At 25.8% G+C, this 14,993-nt stretch overlaps 9 protein-coding genes across 9 annotated transcripts; 4 read left to right on the top strand and 5 right to left on the bottom strand.

The window, feature by feature from the left end:
* Positions 1-942: 942 nt before the first annotated feature.
* On the top strand, positions 943-2,172 carry cgd1_3440 (Dus1p, tRNA dihydrouridine synthase; the record flags this gene model as incomplete). The annotated part of the gene is made up of 1 exon (XM_628158.1): positions 943-2,172. A coding segment is annotated over one exon (1,230 nt), but the record flags the coding sequence as incomplete, so codon positions are not given.
* Positions 2,173-2,359: 187 nt separating this feature from the next.
* On the bottom strand, positions 2,360-2,671 carry cgd1_3430 (hypothetical protein; the record flags this gene model as incomplete). The annotated part of the gene is made up of 1 exon (XM_628157.1): positions 2,360-2,671. The coding sequence occupies one exon, from the start codon at positions 2,669-2,671 to the stop codon at positions 2,360-2,362; it is 312 nt and encodes a 103-aa protein (XP_628157.1).
* Positions 2,672-2,746: 75 nt separating this feature from the next.
* Positions 2,747-4,951, bottom strand: cgd1_3420 (conserved possible MUS81 endonuclease; the record flags this gene model as incomplete). Its single annotated transcript, XM_628156.1, has 1 exon — positions 2,747-4,951. One exon carries the CDS (start codon positions 4,949-4,951, stop codon positions 2,747-2,749), a length of 2,205 nt encoding a protein of 734 aa, XP_628156.1.
* Positions 4,952-5,750: 799 nt separating this feature from the next.
* Positions 5,751-6,023, bottom strand: cgd1_3410 (DNA replication complex GINS protein PSF2, putative; the record flags this gene model as incomplete). The annotated part of the gene is made up of 1 exon (XM_628155.1): positions 5,751-6,023. A coding segment is annotated over one exon (273 nt), but the record flags the coding sequence as incomplete, so codon positions are not given.
* A 602-nt stretch (positions 6,024-6,625) lies between these two features.
* Positions 6,626-7,777, bottom strand: cgd1_3400 (hypothetical protein; the record flags this gene model as incomplete). The annotated part of the gene is made up of 1 exon (XM_628154.1): positions 6,626-7,777. The coding sequence occupies one exon, from the start codon at positions 7,775-7,777 to the stop codon at positions 6,626-6,628; it is 1,152 nt and encodes a 383-aa protein (XP_628154.1).
* Positions 7,778-8,191: 414 nt separating this feature from the next.
* cgd1_3390 (katanin p60/fidgetin family AAA ATpase) lies at positions 8,192-9,580 on the top strand (the record flags this gene model as incomplete). The annotated part of the gene is made up of 1 exon (XM_628153.1): positions 8,192-9,580. A coding segment is annotated over one exon (1,389 nt), but the record flags the coding sequence as incomplete, so codon positions are not given.
* Positions 9,581-10,803: 1,223 nt separating this feature from the next.
* On the top strand, positions 10,804-11,628 carry cgd1_3380 (phosphatidylinositol-glycan-class c, pigC, 8x transmembrane domains; the record flags this gene model as incomplete). The annotated part of the gene is made up of 1 exon (XM_628152.1): positions 10,804-11,628. The coding sequence occupies one exon, from the start codon at positions 10,804-10,806 to the stop codon at positions 11,626-11,628; it is 825 nt and encodes a 274-aa protein (XP_628152.1).
* Positions 11,629-11,758: 130 nt separating this feature from the next.
* On the bottom strand, positions 11,759-12,394 carry cgd1_3370 (conserved hypothetical protein; the record flags this gene model as incomplete). The annotated part of the gene is made up of 1 exon (XM_628151.1): positions 11,759-12,394. The coding sequence occupies one exon, from the start codon at positions 12,392-12,394 to the stop codon at positions 11,759-11,761; it is 636 nt and encodes a 211-aa protein (XP_628151.1).
* Positions 12,395-12,833: 439 nt separating this feature from the next.
* Positions 12,834-14,993, top strand: cgd1_3360 (predicted AFG1 ATpase family AAA ATpase; the record flags this gene model as incomplete). Its single annotated transcript, XM_628150.1, has 1 exon — positions 12,834-14,993. The coding sequence occupies one exon, from the start codon at positions 12,834-12,836 to the stop codon at positions 14,991-14,993; it is 2,160 nt and encodes a 719-aa protein (XP_628150.1).

Here is a 14,993-nt window from a genome sequence, read left to right as displayed (position 1 = left end):
TTCAATTTCTTCTTCAATTTTTTTTACCTCATACTCAACAGCTTCTATTTCCTCATCTTCTATTTCTTTAAATTTTACTTTTTTAATTTCATCCCTCAAATTAAAAGTTCCTTGGAATTGTACATTTTCAATCTTCTCTCTTATTGGTTTCTCCCTTTCAGGATATATAGGAACTATATGATCCTCAACTTTTAAAAATCGGTATCTCTATTATTATAAATAGAATTAAAATATTTATAATTAGTATTATTTATTTTTTTTTATTAATGATTTCAACTTACCATGCATAGATTAGTAGTAAGTCTAATTCCCTATTATTTATATTAAGTTTTAATTTAAAAATAAAAAAATTACACATAATAAGTTGGATTATTTTGATATATATAATGTAACACACTTACCCTTTTTCCATTAGAAAATGAAGGAACCATATCCTCAGTAATTCCGAATCTAGAAGTCTTTTTCTTCTCATTATTAAAATATGGAATAGTTTCAATATATTTCTTCAAATAATCCATTTTTAATATATTAAAACTAGAAAAAATTGATCAAAGCTTGACACTTCTTATGATTCATTTGAATCTTAATAATTTATTTAAAAAACATATCCATTTATTTTATAATTTAATATTTTTGAATGAATGACGTAATGTCATGCAAATACAAATAATTTTTTTTCCATTCACCCAATTAAAATTCCACGTCATTTTACCGGTATAGGCGCCAAAATTTGAGTTTTTTAAATTAATAGTAATCGAATGTCTTAATTTGACATAACGAAAATAATAAAAAAAACGAGTAAACAAATGGAAATGGAAAATCATTATACAATTTGAGTATTTAAACTTCTCAGAGTTTCAATTATTAAATAGTTTAAGGTTTCTAATATATTAAATTAAAACTACTTATTACTTTAAGCTTAGCTTAGTAGTAGAGCTTTAAAGGAAAATGACCAAGTTATCCCCTTGGGAAAATTGGAAAAATGTATTAAAGTCTCCAAAAACAGTTTTAGCTCCAATGGTAGATGGCAGTGAATTAGCTTTTCGCCTTATTTGCAAAAAGTATGGATGTGATTTAGGATATTCACCAATGTACCATTCTGGATTATTTTCAAAACTACAAGGTTATAGAGAGACAAATTTTCAAACATGTGAAGAGGATGACCCAATGATAGTTCAATTTTGTGGAAATGATCCAGAAACTCTAGTAAAAGCTTCAAAATTTATTGATGATAAAGTTAAAGGAATTGATATAAATTTTGGATGCCCACAAAATATTGCAAAGAGGGGAAATTATGGTGCATTTCTATTATCAAATCCAGACTTGATGGAAAGAATCATTTCAACATTATCAGAAAGTGATTTAAAATGCCCAGTATCATGTAAAATTAGAATACTTGATCATCATGATTTACAACCAACAATAAATTTAATCAAAAGGTTGGAGTCTGCTGGTGCCTGTATGATTGCTGTACATGGAAGAACAATGACTTCTAGAGGAGTGTTGACAGGACCAGCTAATTGGGAGGCTTTAAAAATTTTAAAATCAAGATGTTCAATTCCATTTATTGCTAATGGTGGTATTTCCAATTATGAGGATATTCAAAAATGTTTGAATTATACAGGAGCTGATGCAGTAATGAGTGCTGAAGGAATTTTAGAGAATCCATGGCTATTTCAAGGTTTTAAAACTCCAGAAGCCATTAATAATAAACCTTCACAATTTCAAATAGCACTCGAATATTTGGATTATTGTATTCTTTATCCACCTCCAAATGTTGGAATTATTCGAACACATCTTTATAGGATTTTTCATACTATATTTAGTCTCCCAGGAGCTCATATATTTAGAGATGAAATTAATAATTCACATCAAGTACATGAATTCCAACTATTTGTTCAAAATCTGGAGAATTTTTACAATACTAAAATTGTTCATGAACTTAGAAATTTTTCAGGAAAAATTCCACAAATTGGATTCTGGTATATTAGACATCGCCATGATAAGCTTGATCATAATGTTACTAGAGAACTTATTTCAATTTATAATTATCAACGACAAAAACTTCCTACAATTCTTCAATTTAATGAATGTGATATGACTGATGTAAAGGTATCCAATAACTTAGAAATTCAATCAGATGATGATATCTCTAATCTATTTTCTCTTTAATGATTTATTATTAATAATTATATTTACACAAAATATATTTATTCTAAATTGCATGTTTTTACCGCCCACACGTCATCTTTTGATTATTATTGTTTTCTTCTTCCCCCCACCACGAAACACATTATTACTGAATAACACAATCATGAAAATTAATTTGTTAATATTTTTGATTAGTTGGTTAAATTATTTATCCATTTTTTCTCACTATGAAAATAACCACTAAATACTTTTTTTTTTTCTTTATAAAATTGCACAATATTTCAAGGTAAACATGTTGGCGGGAAAGGCAATTTGCGATTTGTTCTTGGATATACAATATTGACACGTAAGGCACACACAATAAAAGGGGAATATCATTAAAAAAAAGTAAAGAGGGGTAACATTTAAAAAGAAAAGTTGCAAAGAATTGAATTACTATTTTTAAAAAGTCTAGGAAAGAATATATGGAAATTAAGTACTTGGCTATATTATTCAGTATATTAACAAGTATATTGATCATTTCGATAATATTATGGTTATCAATAATAAATCTACCATGTATAACTAAAGAAAGAAAAAATAAACATAAAAAAGATTAACAGGAATCATTATCATTACTTTGATTATCTCTCTTGTCTTCAGTTTCAATTTCAAATTTATGTTTATTATTTAAATCACCATTTTGGATATTTTCTGAAAATAAACAGTAAAGATGAAATAAAAGGTCTCTGGATACACTTGGTTTATGTTTCTTCTTTTTAGGTCCAAATTTCATATTTCTAATTTCTTCACATTTTTTTAAAACTTTTGAATACAAGTCATCAAATGTTATTTCACTTGACATTTCCTCGTACATTTTATATGGAGTTGGCCAAATTTCTAAAAGAGTCTCAGTAGCTTCTGGACCACATCCTTTAATACTTCTAAGTTGTTTTCCAAAAGTTTCTTCAACTGTAAGATTTGAAGATTTTTTACTATTAATTTCCCAATCTTTAAAAGATGGTCTATCTTGTGCAATTTTTGTTATAATATAAGATTTATCAAAGAATTCATCTTGTTTAATTTCTGTATTACGCCATCTATTACTTACATTTCTGGTAATCATTTGATGCATTCCAATAAGAAGAGTCAAAGTATGTCCAATTGATTGACTTTGTAGAATATGAAAGCCTGCAATAAATTGAGTATTAGCTTGAGCACTTCTCAAAACTTGTTTTGGAGCAATTTTACCACTACTAATTGGTCCATTACTACTACTTGACCAAATTATATTTTCATGAATTGAATTTAAATCTTCAAGTAAGTAAATTACATTTTCAACACCAATTGATCTCATTAATCTATATTTTTGTTCTTCGTATCTTCCATCTAAAATACTTGAACACATATCACTTCCAGTTTTTCTTTCAATAATCCATGGTAATACAAAAGAATCATCAATTGATGTAATTTCATCATTATCTTCAAGTTTTGGTCTTGCTACCCATATTATATCTCCAATTGGAAGATTCTTAAGTTCAATTCTAATACCCTGGTCAATTAATCTATTTAATAAATATTTTGGAATACCTGAAGATTTACTACTAAAATTATTATTATTATTATTATTATTATTATTATTATCATCATCATAACAATTATTAATATTATCATTATTTAATGAACTATTAAAATTATTAACTTCTCTATAATCAATAATCATAACAATCTCATAATCTATGAATACTTTGGTCTTTCTTTTAAAATCAAATAATTTAATTATTTCAAATATATTATTTTGTGATATTATATTATTAAATTGTTCTTTTTTATAATTAGTAAATATATATTCAAATAATTCATTATATTTTATACATTCCATGGAAATTTCATTTCCTTTATTAGTTAAATTATAACATATCTTTTCAGATTCTATAGGAAATCCTTCAATTTTAAAATGATGTTTATTCAATTGAATAATATCTTGTTTAATAAGCTGTTTAATAGTCTTTTCAGCTTTTTTTAAAGTCATTTTAGGCTCATAGAATTCTTTGAGAAAATTATATAATCCTTGTATTCTTTCAAGATCAATATCTTTACAAGGCTTTAAAATCTGAAGAATAGCAATAATAACAATAATACTCCATTTTTCACCATATATTTGAGGTATACCTTGATTACTATTTTTATTATTATTATTATTTGTTTCAATTTTATTATTAAATTCTTTTTCATTAAGCTTTTCTTCTTCAAGAGTTTCTAATATGGAATTATCAGCTTCTGGATTTTGTGTAAGAATAGGATCTACAATTAGATTAAGTTCATTAATTTTATTTTCACGATATTCAATACATTTTTGTTGATAATCTTTTAATTCTCTTAATTGATTTATACGATCAGATTTGATAAGTTTTTCAAGTTGAGATCCTAAATAATTACCAATACCTTCAAGTATTTGAAATTGTTGATGACTAATAATTGGTACCGGATATTGTTTAATACTATTAATTGCTTTTTTGATCATTGACATTCTTTGTATAGTTTTTGTATTTTTTTTCATTTTTTCAAGGTAATCTAGATATATTAAGTTAAATGGATGTGCTTTTCCAATATATGGACTTTTTTTTAATAGATTTTCTTCATAATTATCTATATCTGAATTTTCTTCTTTAAATCTTTTACTTTTGAAATCAATATGTTCTTCTTGGTCTTCAGATTCATAATTATCATTTTCTTCTTTCTTAGTAGAATTTCTATGACTTTTTGTGCTTATTCTTTTCTTTCTGATTTTTATTGAATTCAAAATCTTAAAATTTTCCATATGTAATTCAGGTGATTTTTTTTTTCAAATTTTGATTAAATTCTTGTTGATTTATTATATTTTCTTCATTCCATTATTTTACTTTTGAAAATGAAAACTAAAGTTCAGATTAATAAAGAGATTGAAATATTAAAAAAAAAAAGTTAATTATAAATTAAATGACGAATATTATTTGAAAATATTAAAAGAGATAAACACACACAATCAAAATTTTTATAATATGTATACTAAAAAATAATTTCGCACATTTTCCCCCCATTTCGTTACCTTTTTTTTAAGAAAATATTTATTTTACCATTATTCTCCAATGTTACCGCCAAAACATTTTAATAATTTCGGTACCATATATTACATCCACTAATATACAGCAATCGGCGCGCGCGCCTTTGGATTCAGTGGAATATTAAAATGATTGGAAATAAATTATATATAATAATTAAATATTAATCAGCATAATAATGATGATTGTCGTATTCATCTTCTTGGGAGGAATATTGTTGGGTTTGCAGTTGGGTAGTAGAATTGATAGGTAGAGTATTTATCCAAAGATTTTGTAGATCAGAAAGTGTGTGAAAGCATTCATTTGAACCAAAATTTAGTTCAATAAGCCCCAAGTTTGAAACATCCAATGCTTTAGGAAGAGTCAAATGTTTATAGTTTGCCTTCAGTTTAGCTTGTCTTCTATTGATTAGGTCTTGGAAAAGTTCTAAAATGGGAAAAAGAAATATAATAAGTGAAATTATATATAATTAAATTACAATATTTATAGTGTGTATTTATTGAAATATTAATACATGTATTAATTTAACTTACTTTTTACTTTACTTTTTTTTCCATTAAATGGATCATTTCTAAGTTGGAAATATATATTTGCAATTTGATAATAATAAAAATCAATAAAGCAAAATGTTTCTTGTCCAAGTTTATCTTCATCGACAAGTAATTTTCTAAGTCCTTCTTGAGTGAGCCAATTTGGAGGTATTAGTTTACATAGATTTTTGGAATCCAAATACTTTGCAATCCATAGAGGTACTTTGCTCTTTTGATAAGGTATAAATGGCCCAATTTCAACCTAGAAATTAAAAAAGAAATGATTTTTACTTGATATTTTCCAAAAAATTTGAACTTACTGAAAATATTAACTTTTTTTCCATCTTTATATTGGGGATAATATCCACATAAGTTTGTTCTTCTGCAATAAATAAACTCTCTTCAAAGGAAATACCCTTATCACTTTTTATTTCAAAAGGACATGTTAAATTGCTCATTATAATTTCAATGAAAAAAGCTGTTATTTTGTTTATGATATAAATTTCAACAAAATCTACAACCTTGATTGTTTTTACTTGTCCTTATTAATTCAAAATTTATTTTAATTATTCGATACCTTTCATTAACGTTACAAACAATAAAATAATTTGTTTAAAGAATTTACACACACTTGGCGCCAAAATGGCAAAAAATACATTTCTTCTGTGGGTAATAAGAAATTAATTTTAAGCACAGAATATAGAAAGAGGATAACTATAAAATAAGAAATTAAAATTATTAGATATAAGTTAACTATAAAAAACAATAACACTAATAATTAATTGTAAAGAGAAGATTATAATAAATTCATTTTTTTTTTACTTGTATAATTATATTATTAGTATTTATTAAAGAAAAAGAAAACTAACAAAGTAACTTTTTCAGTTTTCTTTCTCCTAGACCTGCTTCATATGTAAGACCAACAGAATATGCCATCTTAATTGCTTGATTCAATTCATTCACATTAGTTGCCATTCTAAGCATTGTTCTTATTTTCTCACTAATATCTTCAATATCATTCTCTTTCTCATCAAATTTGTTTATATTGTCTATCTGTTCATTAGTCTTTTCATCGCTTACTTGAGTTTCTATATTAAAATTTGAATTTTCTTTTAATTGTTTTGATAATTCAGAATTATATGTTGTTGATTCTGTCATATTATTGTGAGTATTTATTATATTAGAATTGTTAATATCTTTTTCATTATTATTGGTAATTTTAATAGAATTTATACTATTATCATTATTTTTGGTAAAAGAAGAAGTAGTAGTAGTAGTAGTAGTAGTAGTAGTTGTTGTTGTTGTGTTACTATTTGATAATATTAACGGTTCTGCCGAAGAAGATGAGAATGAATATGATGAAGAAGTTAATGAAGGCGAATTACATCCAGTATTAGCAACGGCAACAACTGAAGAAATTGATTTTTCATCTCCAGAATTTTCATACTGAAAATTATGAGTTTTTGTTACTACTGTTGTAGATGGTTGCTCTAAATAATTTGGAGATGATACTGAGGCAGAATTAGTATTTGTATTAGAATTAATAGTAATGGAAGATGATGCAACAGTACCAGCAGTTAAAGAATGTATTTGTTGTTGTTGTTGTTGTTGTTGTATAAGTGATTGTGCAATCATTGGAGATTGTATTAATGTTTGAATTTCTGGTGAAATTGGATGTTGAATTATTGGATGATGAATTATTGGTTGTATCTGCTGCTGCATCGCTGGTTGAATCATACTTGAAATAATATTTAATCCAGTATTATTATTATTATTATTTGTATCAATTGGTGGTATTCTTGAATCATGATCCATTGAATTCTCTAACATAATACCATGGCCCCTACCAATCATCATATTTTCAACCAGATGTATCGATTGACCTCTAAAAATACCTGGTATTCCTTTTGACTCAAGTATCATATTGATCACAGTTTCTTCTTCTGGGCCATATTTAGTTGAAACATATTCTATCACAGTTCTTATTGCCTCTCTGTAAACTTCTATAGATGCCATAATTCTAATTTATAAGTTTTATTAATCCTTTACCTTACTTGAATTTTAGACCTTATATCAAATATTATTGTATTTTTCAATATATGTTATACACGTCTCTGAGCCCGCCCAAATGATTAATAATAATTTTTTAATAAAAGAATAAATATTAGTAAAATTAATTAATGCGATAATAATAACGAAAAATAATAATTATATTATTATTACTTTTACCAATTTAATATAGTGATAATTGACCATTTTTTTTAAAATCATCTTGAGTAATTTTGAAAATCCAAGTTAATAAATTAATTAATTAGAAAAAGAAACTTCAATGCAATACCAGCAACTGTAAATTATTGAAAGATTATTATTGTTATTATTACTTACTTTTATTCTTAAAGCTGATTATTATTTTAATTTAAAAAAAAATGATTTGAAATGATTAACAATATTCTGGATCTCATTAAACAAGGTACTGAAAAAGAAAAGATTGGGAATCTGGAAGAAGCATTGAATATATATATTTCAGCTCTTCAAAAATGGGACCATATTTGTAAATATCAAAATGATGAAAGAGTTAAAAAAGTTCTTCTTACTAGAATGGAACAATTAGTTTCCAGAGCTGAACAAATAAAGAATTTGATTAATAACAATGGAAAAGGATCAAAAACCATTTCTAATCCAAATTTAGCTTCAACTTCAACACCAGGTTTATCATCATCTTCATCTTCAGAAAATATTTCTAAAAGTTCCCAAAATCCATCAAATATTAATGATCCTCTTAAAGATGCAATCCGTAGTTGTATTTTAATGGAAAGCCCAAATATCTCTTGGGATGATATTATAGGACTTGAACAAGCAAAAACTTCTCTTAAAGAGGCAGTAATTCTACCAGCCAAATTTCCTGAATTATTTCAAGGAAAATTAAAGCCTTGGAAAGGCATTCTTTTATATGGACCACCAGGTACTGGAAAAACTTTTCTTGCTAAAGCTTGTGCAACTGAAATGAAGGGTACATTTCTTTCCATTTCTAGTGCTGATCTTACTAGTAAATGGCAAGGTGAATCAGAAAAGCTAATTAAAGCTTTATTTGATGTTGCTAGAGAAAGAGCTCCTTCTATCATTTTTATTGATGAAATTGATAGTTTATGTAGTAGCCGTAATGAACAAGAAAATGAAGCAACCAGACGTATTAAAACAGAATTTCTTGTTCAAATGGATGGCGTAAATTCAAATTCTAATAACAACAATTTTAAGCCCATTCTAGTACTTGGTACTACAAATATACCCTGGGAAATTGATTCAGGAATTCGTAGGAGATTTGAAAGAAGAATTTATATCCCACTTCCAGATGAAGAATCCCGTGTATTGTTGATTAAGAATGGTTTAAAATCCATTAATCATTCTTTAATTGATGATGATATTAATTATATAGCAAAGATGACTCATGGTTATAGTTCCAGCGATGTCTCTATATTAATTAAAGATGCTTTATTTGAACCAATACGTAAATGTAGTGAATCCAATTGGTTTAAAAAAGTTGTTATAATGAATAATAATGATGAAATCACTAATAATAATGCTGAAAATTTTAAGATTTATTGGACTCCTTGTTCCCAACCTTCAAATATTGATCATTATGATAAAGAACTATATAGAAAAACTTCACTTTATGATATTCCGAACAACCAGCTTTTACCTCCAAAATTAACTAAATCTGACCTTATTCATGTATTATCAAAAACCAAATCTTCAATTACAAATCTTGATATTGACAAATTCACTGAATGGACTAATAAATTTGGACTTTCTGGTGAATAATAGTAAAAATTATAATTTTTCATTTCTTTAATGTATATATTAATACTTATTACCCATTAAAATGTAACTTCGTTATTTTTAAAAAAAAGTCAACTCCATTTTCAAATTTTATTTTCTCCCTTTTCAATGAATACAAATTTATTCTCATAAATATTAATTTGAATTCATTTAATTTTTTGGCATACAGAGTCACTGTAATTGATAACTTCTTGAATAAAAAAACAATTTGAGAGTTCACTGATCTTATGGTGCTAAGTCATGCCTATATTAAATACAATTATCGGATCTTTGTTGATATTTCATTGTGCTTGTTGCACTCGTCTCTGATATTAACATTATCCCAAGTTTTTACAATTAATTATTATTGTTATTATTCCCTTTTTTTATTCTCTTATTTCCAACTTATCTTTGTAGTTCTTTTTCTCAATAATTACTGAGAAATCCACTTTGTTTGTTATTATTATTTTTCGCATCTATGCATGCATATTCACATGCATTTTTTTAAAAAAATTGTCCACATAGTTGTACATGCAATTAATCAAATCCCTATACCGGTTCAGAACCAAACACGTCACTTTTGACATCCACATAGAATCTGCGTTGCCCCACAAATTTACCCAACGCAAAGAGTCCTTTGCGCCACGTCTAGTCTCCGCCGTGATTTATTAGCATAATCTACAGAGGTTAAAGTTAGGATGGGGGCAGAATAAAGGGCAAATCAAGGTAGCATTAACACAAGAAAAGTATGAGGAGATAATAATATTGATATTATTATAGTAATAAATAATAATATTATTATTAATAATAATAGTAAAATAATAATAAAAAAAAATAAAAAAAAATAAAAAAAATAATATTTGCTCTTGAATAATACAAAAAAAATTATTAATATTACTTAAAGATCTTTAACATGGAAATTTGTTGAATTTAATATAGTTTTCTGTATATGAACTTGATTTTTTACTAATAAATATTTATTAGTAAATTGATCACATACGATTTAAATATAATGAAATATTTAATCTTTTATATGTAATTAAAGAATCATTTAATTTTAATATCATTACAAACAATACATGAATTGATCAATTTTGTAAATAAATAAATGATTAATTAAGTTTCTAATTATTAATATTGGATAATTGAATGAATATTTTGGATTATATTAATACTACAATTGATCAAGCGATTGTCGTGAATAGCTTCTGCATTAATTAATTTATATGGTTCATAAAGTTTTATATAGAGAGTTCCAAGAAGGTTCTCCAAATGACATTTCAATTGACGATAATGATAATTATGAAGAATATTTAAAATATAATGTAACGCACATTACAAGTATTCAACATAATTATTATGATATACTAATTAGATTAATTGGTGTACTTCAAGTGCTTGGACTACTTATTCAAACTATATTAATTTGGTATAATCTTTATATTGGATTTTTAAGCTTTGAATTTCTGGCTTTACTTGATCTTTCACTATTATCAATTATGTATATCTTTATCTCCCCTAACGTTAATTTACTTGTAATTTTTGGATTCTTATGGTTGGTCTCACCTATATTAATCACATTAACAGCTTCTTTCAGTGACGATACAATTATTGCGCTTTGTACTATAGCTTTTTTACTTTACCTTTTATCACATGATTATACAATTATTTACAAGGACCTGAAAGAAATTGAACATCAAAATACTGATGTTGTTGCATTAAATCTTTCAATGCTTGGATCCATATTACTTGCATCTAGACTTGAAAATAATATACAAGTTTACTTTTTTCTATGCTTCAGTATACATATTTTATATTTTAGCAGAATGGTAAGACATAATTTATGGAATAATTTACCAAAGGTTTATCTTTATGTACTAACGCCAATTACATCTATTACCCCAATTTGGTTTTTATATTATCCACTTAATATTGTTTACACCATTATTTGTGCTGTAATTATTTCCGGAACTATATTATATGTTTATTGTGGTTCAAATTATAAAAATGTCATATTTGGTCCCTGGGATGTTGCAACAATTAATGAATAGCTGTAAGTCTGGTGGATAAATACTTATATTTGCATGCATATATTTATGCATATATAGATAAATATTTCTATACTTTTAATTATAAATAATCATTTAAATTTTATTTTCTTATTTATTTTTTTTTTCTATTTCATTTTTTCTCTATATTTTGATTTATATTAGGACCTATCATCAATTTCTGTACCAACTTTGGATCGTATTCAATTCCTTGAAATGGAGAATTTTCTTTATTCCATGATTCTTTTAAAACTTGATGAATATCAAAATTATTATTATTATTATTATTATTATTATTATTGTTATTATTGTTATTTATTAATTTAATTATTTCAGATTTTGTTCGTTCATCACAATCTCTGAAATTCTTTCTTCCTTGAACTTGAGATAAATCCAATTTTGATTCCCCCAAAAAACAAGAATCCCACCAACATTTTTTCTTCTTTTCTAACAAAATCACTAAAATTAATCCTTTATTATTTGATTCATTATCTTTACATTCTTCTAAATACCAAGTCGCAGTTTCTGAATCAATATTAGAACTCAACTCTTTCGTAAACACACATATTCCTTTCAAGAAAATTTTAATACTTTTCATATCTATTACAATCTTTAAAGAATTCTTAATTAATCTTGCTTCTTTATTTAAATCCATATTAATTCCAAATTTTTGCATTAATTCATATATTTTAATCTCACAGTATATTTCTTCCTCTGTTTGGGTCCATTTATAGCCATCTCCACATTTTCCCAAATCTAATTCTGACATTATAGATTAATTTCCTAAATAAATTTCTTTGTATTAGTTATTTATTTAATTTAGACTTAATTGAATTATTTTCAAATTTAATCCAATTTTTTTCTTTAAATAATTTGATGAATTATTAATAAATCCACACAATCACCATATCAAAAATAAACTAATTTCTATTATTGTCAAATATTTGCCAACTTTTTTTTTAATTCAATAGCTTCTTTTCCCACAATATTATTACCAATTATTTTTTTTCAAGACTAATACAAATATTGCAAAGTTTTGGCGGGAAATTTCTTGAATCATTATTTTTCTGACAATTAATATGATTAAAATTTTGACCTATTATATTTCTTCTTATTTTTTTTAAATCTGGAAATGAGACTTTACTAAGATAATATATATTATTTGTTTGATTGATGATGCATTAGTATAAAAGTAAGTATAAAAAGTAATGCTAAATGCTCAATTGGTTAATTTTATGATAAAAAAGGGATTTTCCCAAAGTAATACTTACTCAAATACATTATTTAAATTATTAAGTCAAAAAAGTAGTTCTTTATTGAAATTATCACCAACATATCAAAATGGAGCTTTGAGTCGTTTTGCAGTAAATTATTGGATGAAAAATAAGTTGAATATCAACAAAAGTAAAAAAATCCCATATAGAAAGAATTTTGAATTAAATAATAAAGAAAATACCAATTTTAATAGCCAAAATGATAGATTAAAATTTGATAAGTTTTTAATTTCAATATTTGGGATTTCAAGTCTTGGATTATTTTCAAAGATGAAATATGATGAATATAAAAATACCATAACTCTTCAAGAATTTGTGAATTTATACTTGAGCAAAGGTTATGTTGATAGAATTCAAGTAAATAATGAAAGAGGTAAAGCTTACTTGAAAGAAAATGTAAATAATCCAAAATTAAAAATCATTTACTTTAGTATTGGAGATTTTTCTTCATTTGAGAGTAAAATGAAACAAGTACAAGATTCAATGGGTTTGAATACTTTAAATTTTGTTCCAATAGAATACTCTCATTTAATATCATTTAAAAAAATTGTGAATGATTTACTTCCAAGAGCAATAGGAATTACAATAGCTTTATTATTATTAAGATCTTTCTCAAAATCTATAAGTAATTCAGCTTCAGATAGATTAATTAAATCAAATTATTCAAGTTTTAGCCAAGTTAAAAATATGAATAAAAATATTAAATTTAGTGATATTGCTGGAATGAAAGAAGCCAAACAAGAAATATATGAATTGGTAGAATTCTTAAAAGATCCAAAAAGATTTCAAGATCTTGGTGCAAAAATACCAAAAGGTGCTTTATTGGTAGGACCACCAGGTACCGGTAAAACATTATTGGCAAAAGCTGTTGCTGGTGAAGCTAATGTACCATTTTTTTATATATCTGGAAGTGATTTTATTGAGATTTTTGTTGGAATGGGTGCAAGTAGAGTAAGAGAATTATTTTCACAGGCAAGAAAATTATCTCCAAGTATTGTTTTTATTGATGAAATTGATGCAGTTGGAAGAAAGCGTGCAAAAGGGGGTGGATTTGCTGCTTCATCTAATGATGAGAGAGAAAGCACTCTTAATCAGATTCTTGTAGAAATGGATGGATTTACTGAAAATAATGGAGTAATAGTTTTAGCAGGAACAAATCGTTCTGATGTATTAGATCCCGCATTAACACGTCCAGGAAGATTTGATAGGATTATTAATATTGAAAGACCAAATCTTGAAGAGCGTAAAGAGATTTTTAAGATCCATCTAAAACCTTTAAAGTTGAATGAAAAATTGAATAAAGATGAGTTAATTAAATATCTTGCTTGCTTATCTCCAGGTTTTGTTGGATCTGAAATTAGAAATTTATGTAATGAAGCTGCTATACATGCAGCAAGGCGAACTAGTAATTCTGGAGTTGATTTGATTGATTTTGATAAAGCATCTGATAGAATTATTGGCGGTCTTAAGAAATTGGATGGTTATCTTTCACCAAAAGAGAAGAAAATTGTTAGTTTACATGAATCTGGTCATGCAATTGCTGGTTGGTATTTAAAACATGCTGATCCTATATTAAAAGTTTCTATAGTACCAAGAACAGGAGGTGCTTTAGGATTTGCTCAAATGGTTCCAAATGAATTAAGACTTCTTTCAAAAGAGGCTTTGCTTGATAAAATTGCAGTTCTATTAGCAGGAAGGGCTTCTGAAGAGTTATATTCAGAATCGATTACAACAGGTGCATATGATGATCTCCAAAAAGCTACAATGATTGCTAATTCAATGATAACTTTATACGGAATGGACCCTCAGATTGGATTAACAACTTTTAATTCCAATATGAATATTGATGGAACTTCTTCAAATTCAAATAATACCAGTAGTTATTCTTTATATAAACCATATTCTGAAGCTACATCTCAGGCAATAGATAATTGTATAAGAAAGATGATTAATGATCAATATTCTCGTGTTAAAGAATTATTAATTTTAAAAAAAGAGCAGGTCCATAAACTTTCTGATTTACTTTTAAATAAAGAAACAGTTACAAATCAAGATATTAATGAATGTATTGGTCCAATGCCATCAAAATTATAA

The sequence above is a fragment of the Cryptosporidium parvum genome, chromosome 1, assembly GCF_000165345.1.
Source record: "Cryptosporidium parvum Iowa II chromosome 1, whole genome shotgun sequence".
NCBI classification, from domain to species: Eukaryota; Apicomplexa; class Conoidasida; order Eucoccidiorida; family Cryptosporidiidae; genus Cryptosporidium; species Cryptosporidium parvum.
This window is presented reverse-complemented; position numbering and strand designations above follow the sequence as displayed.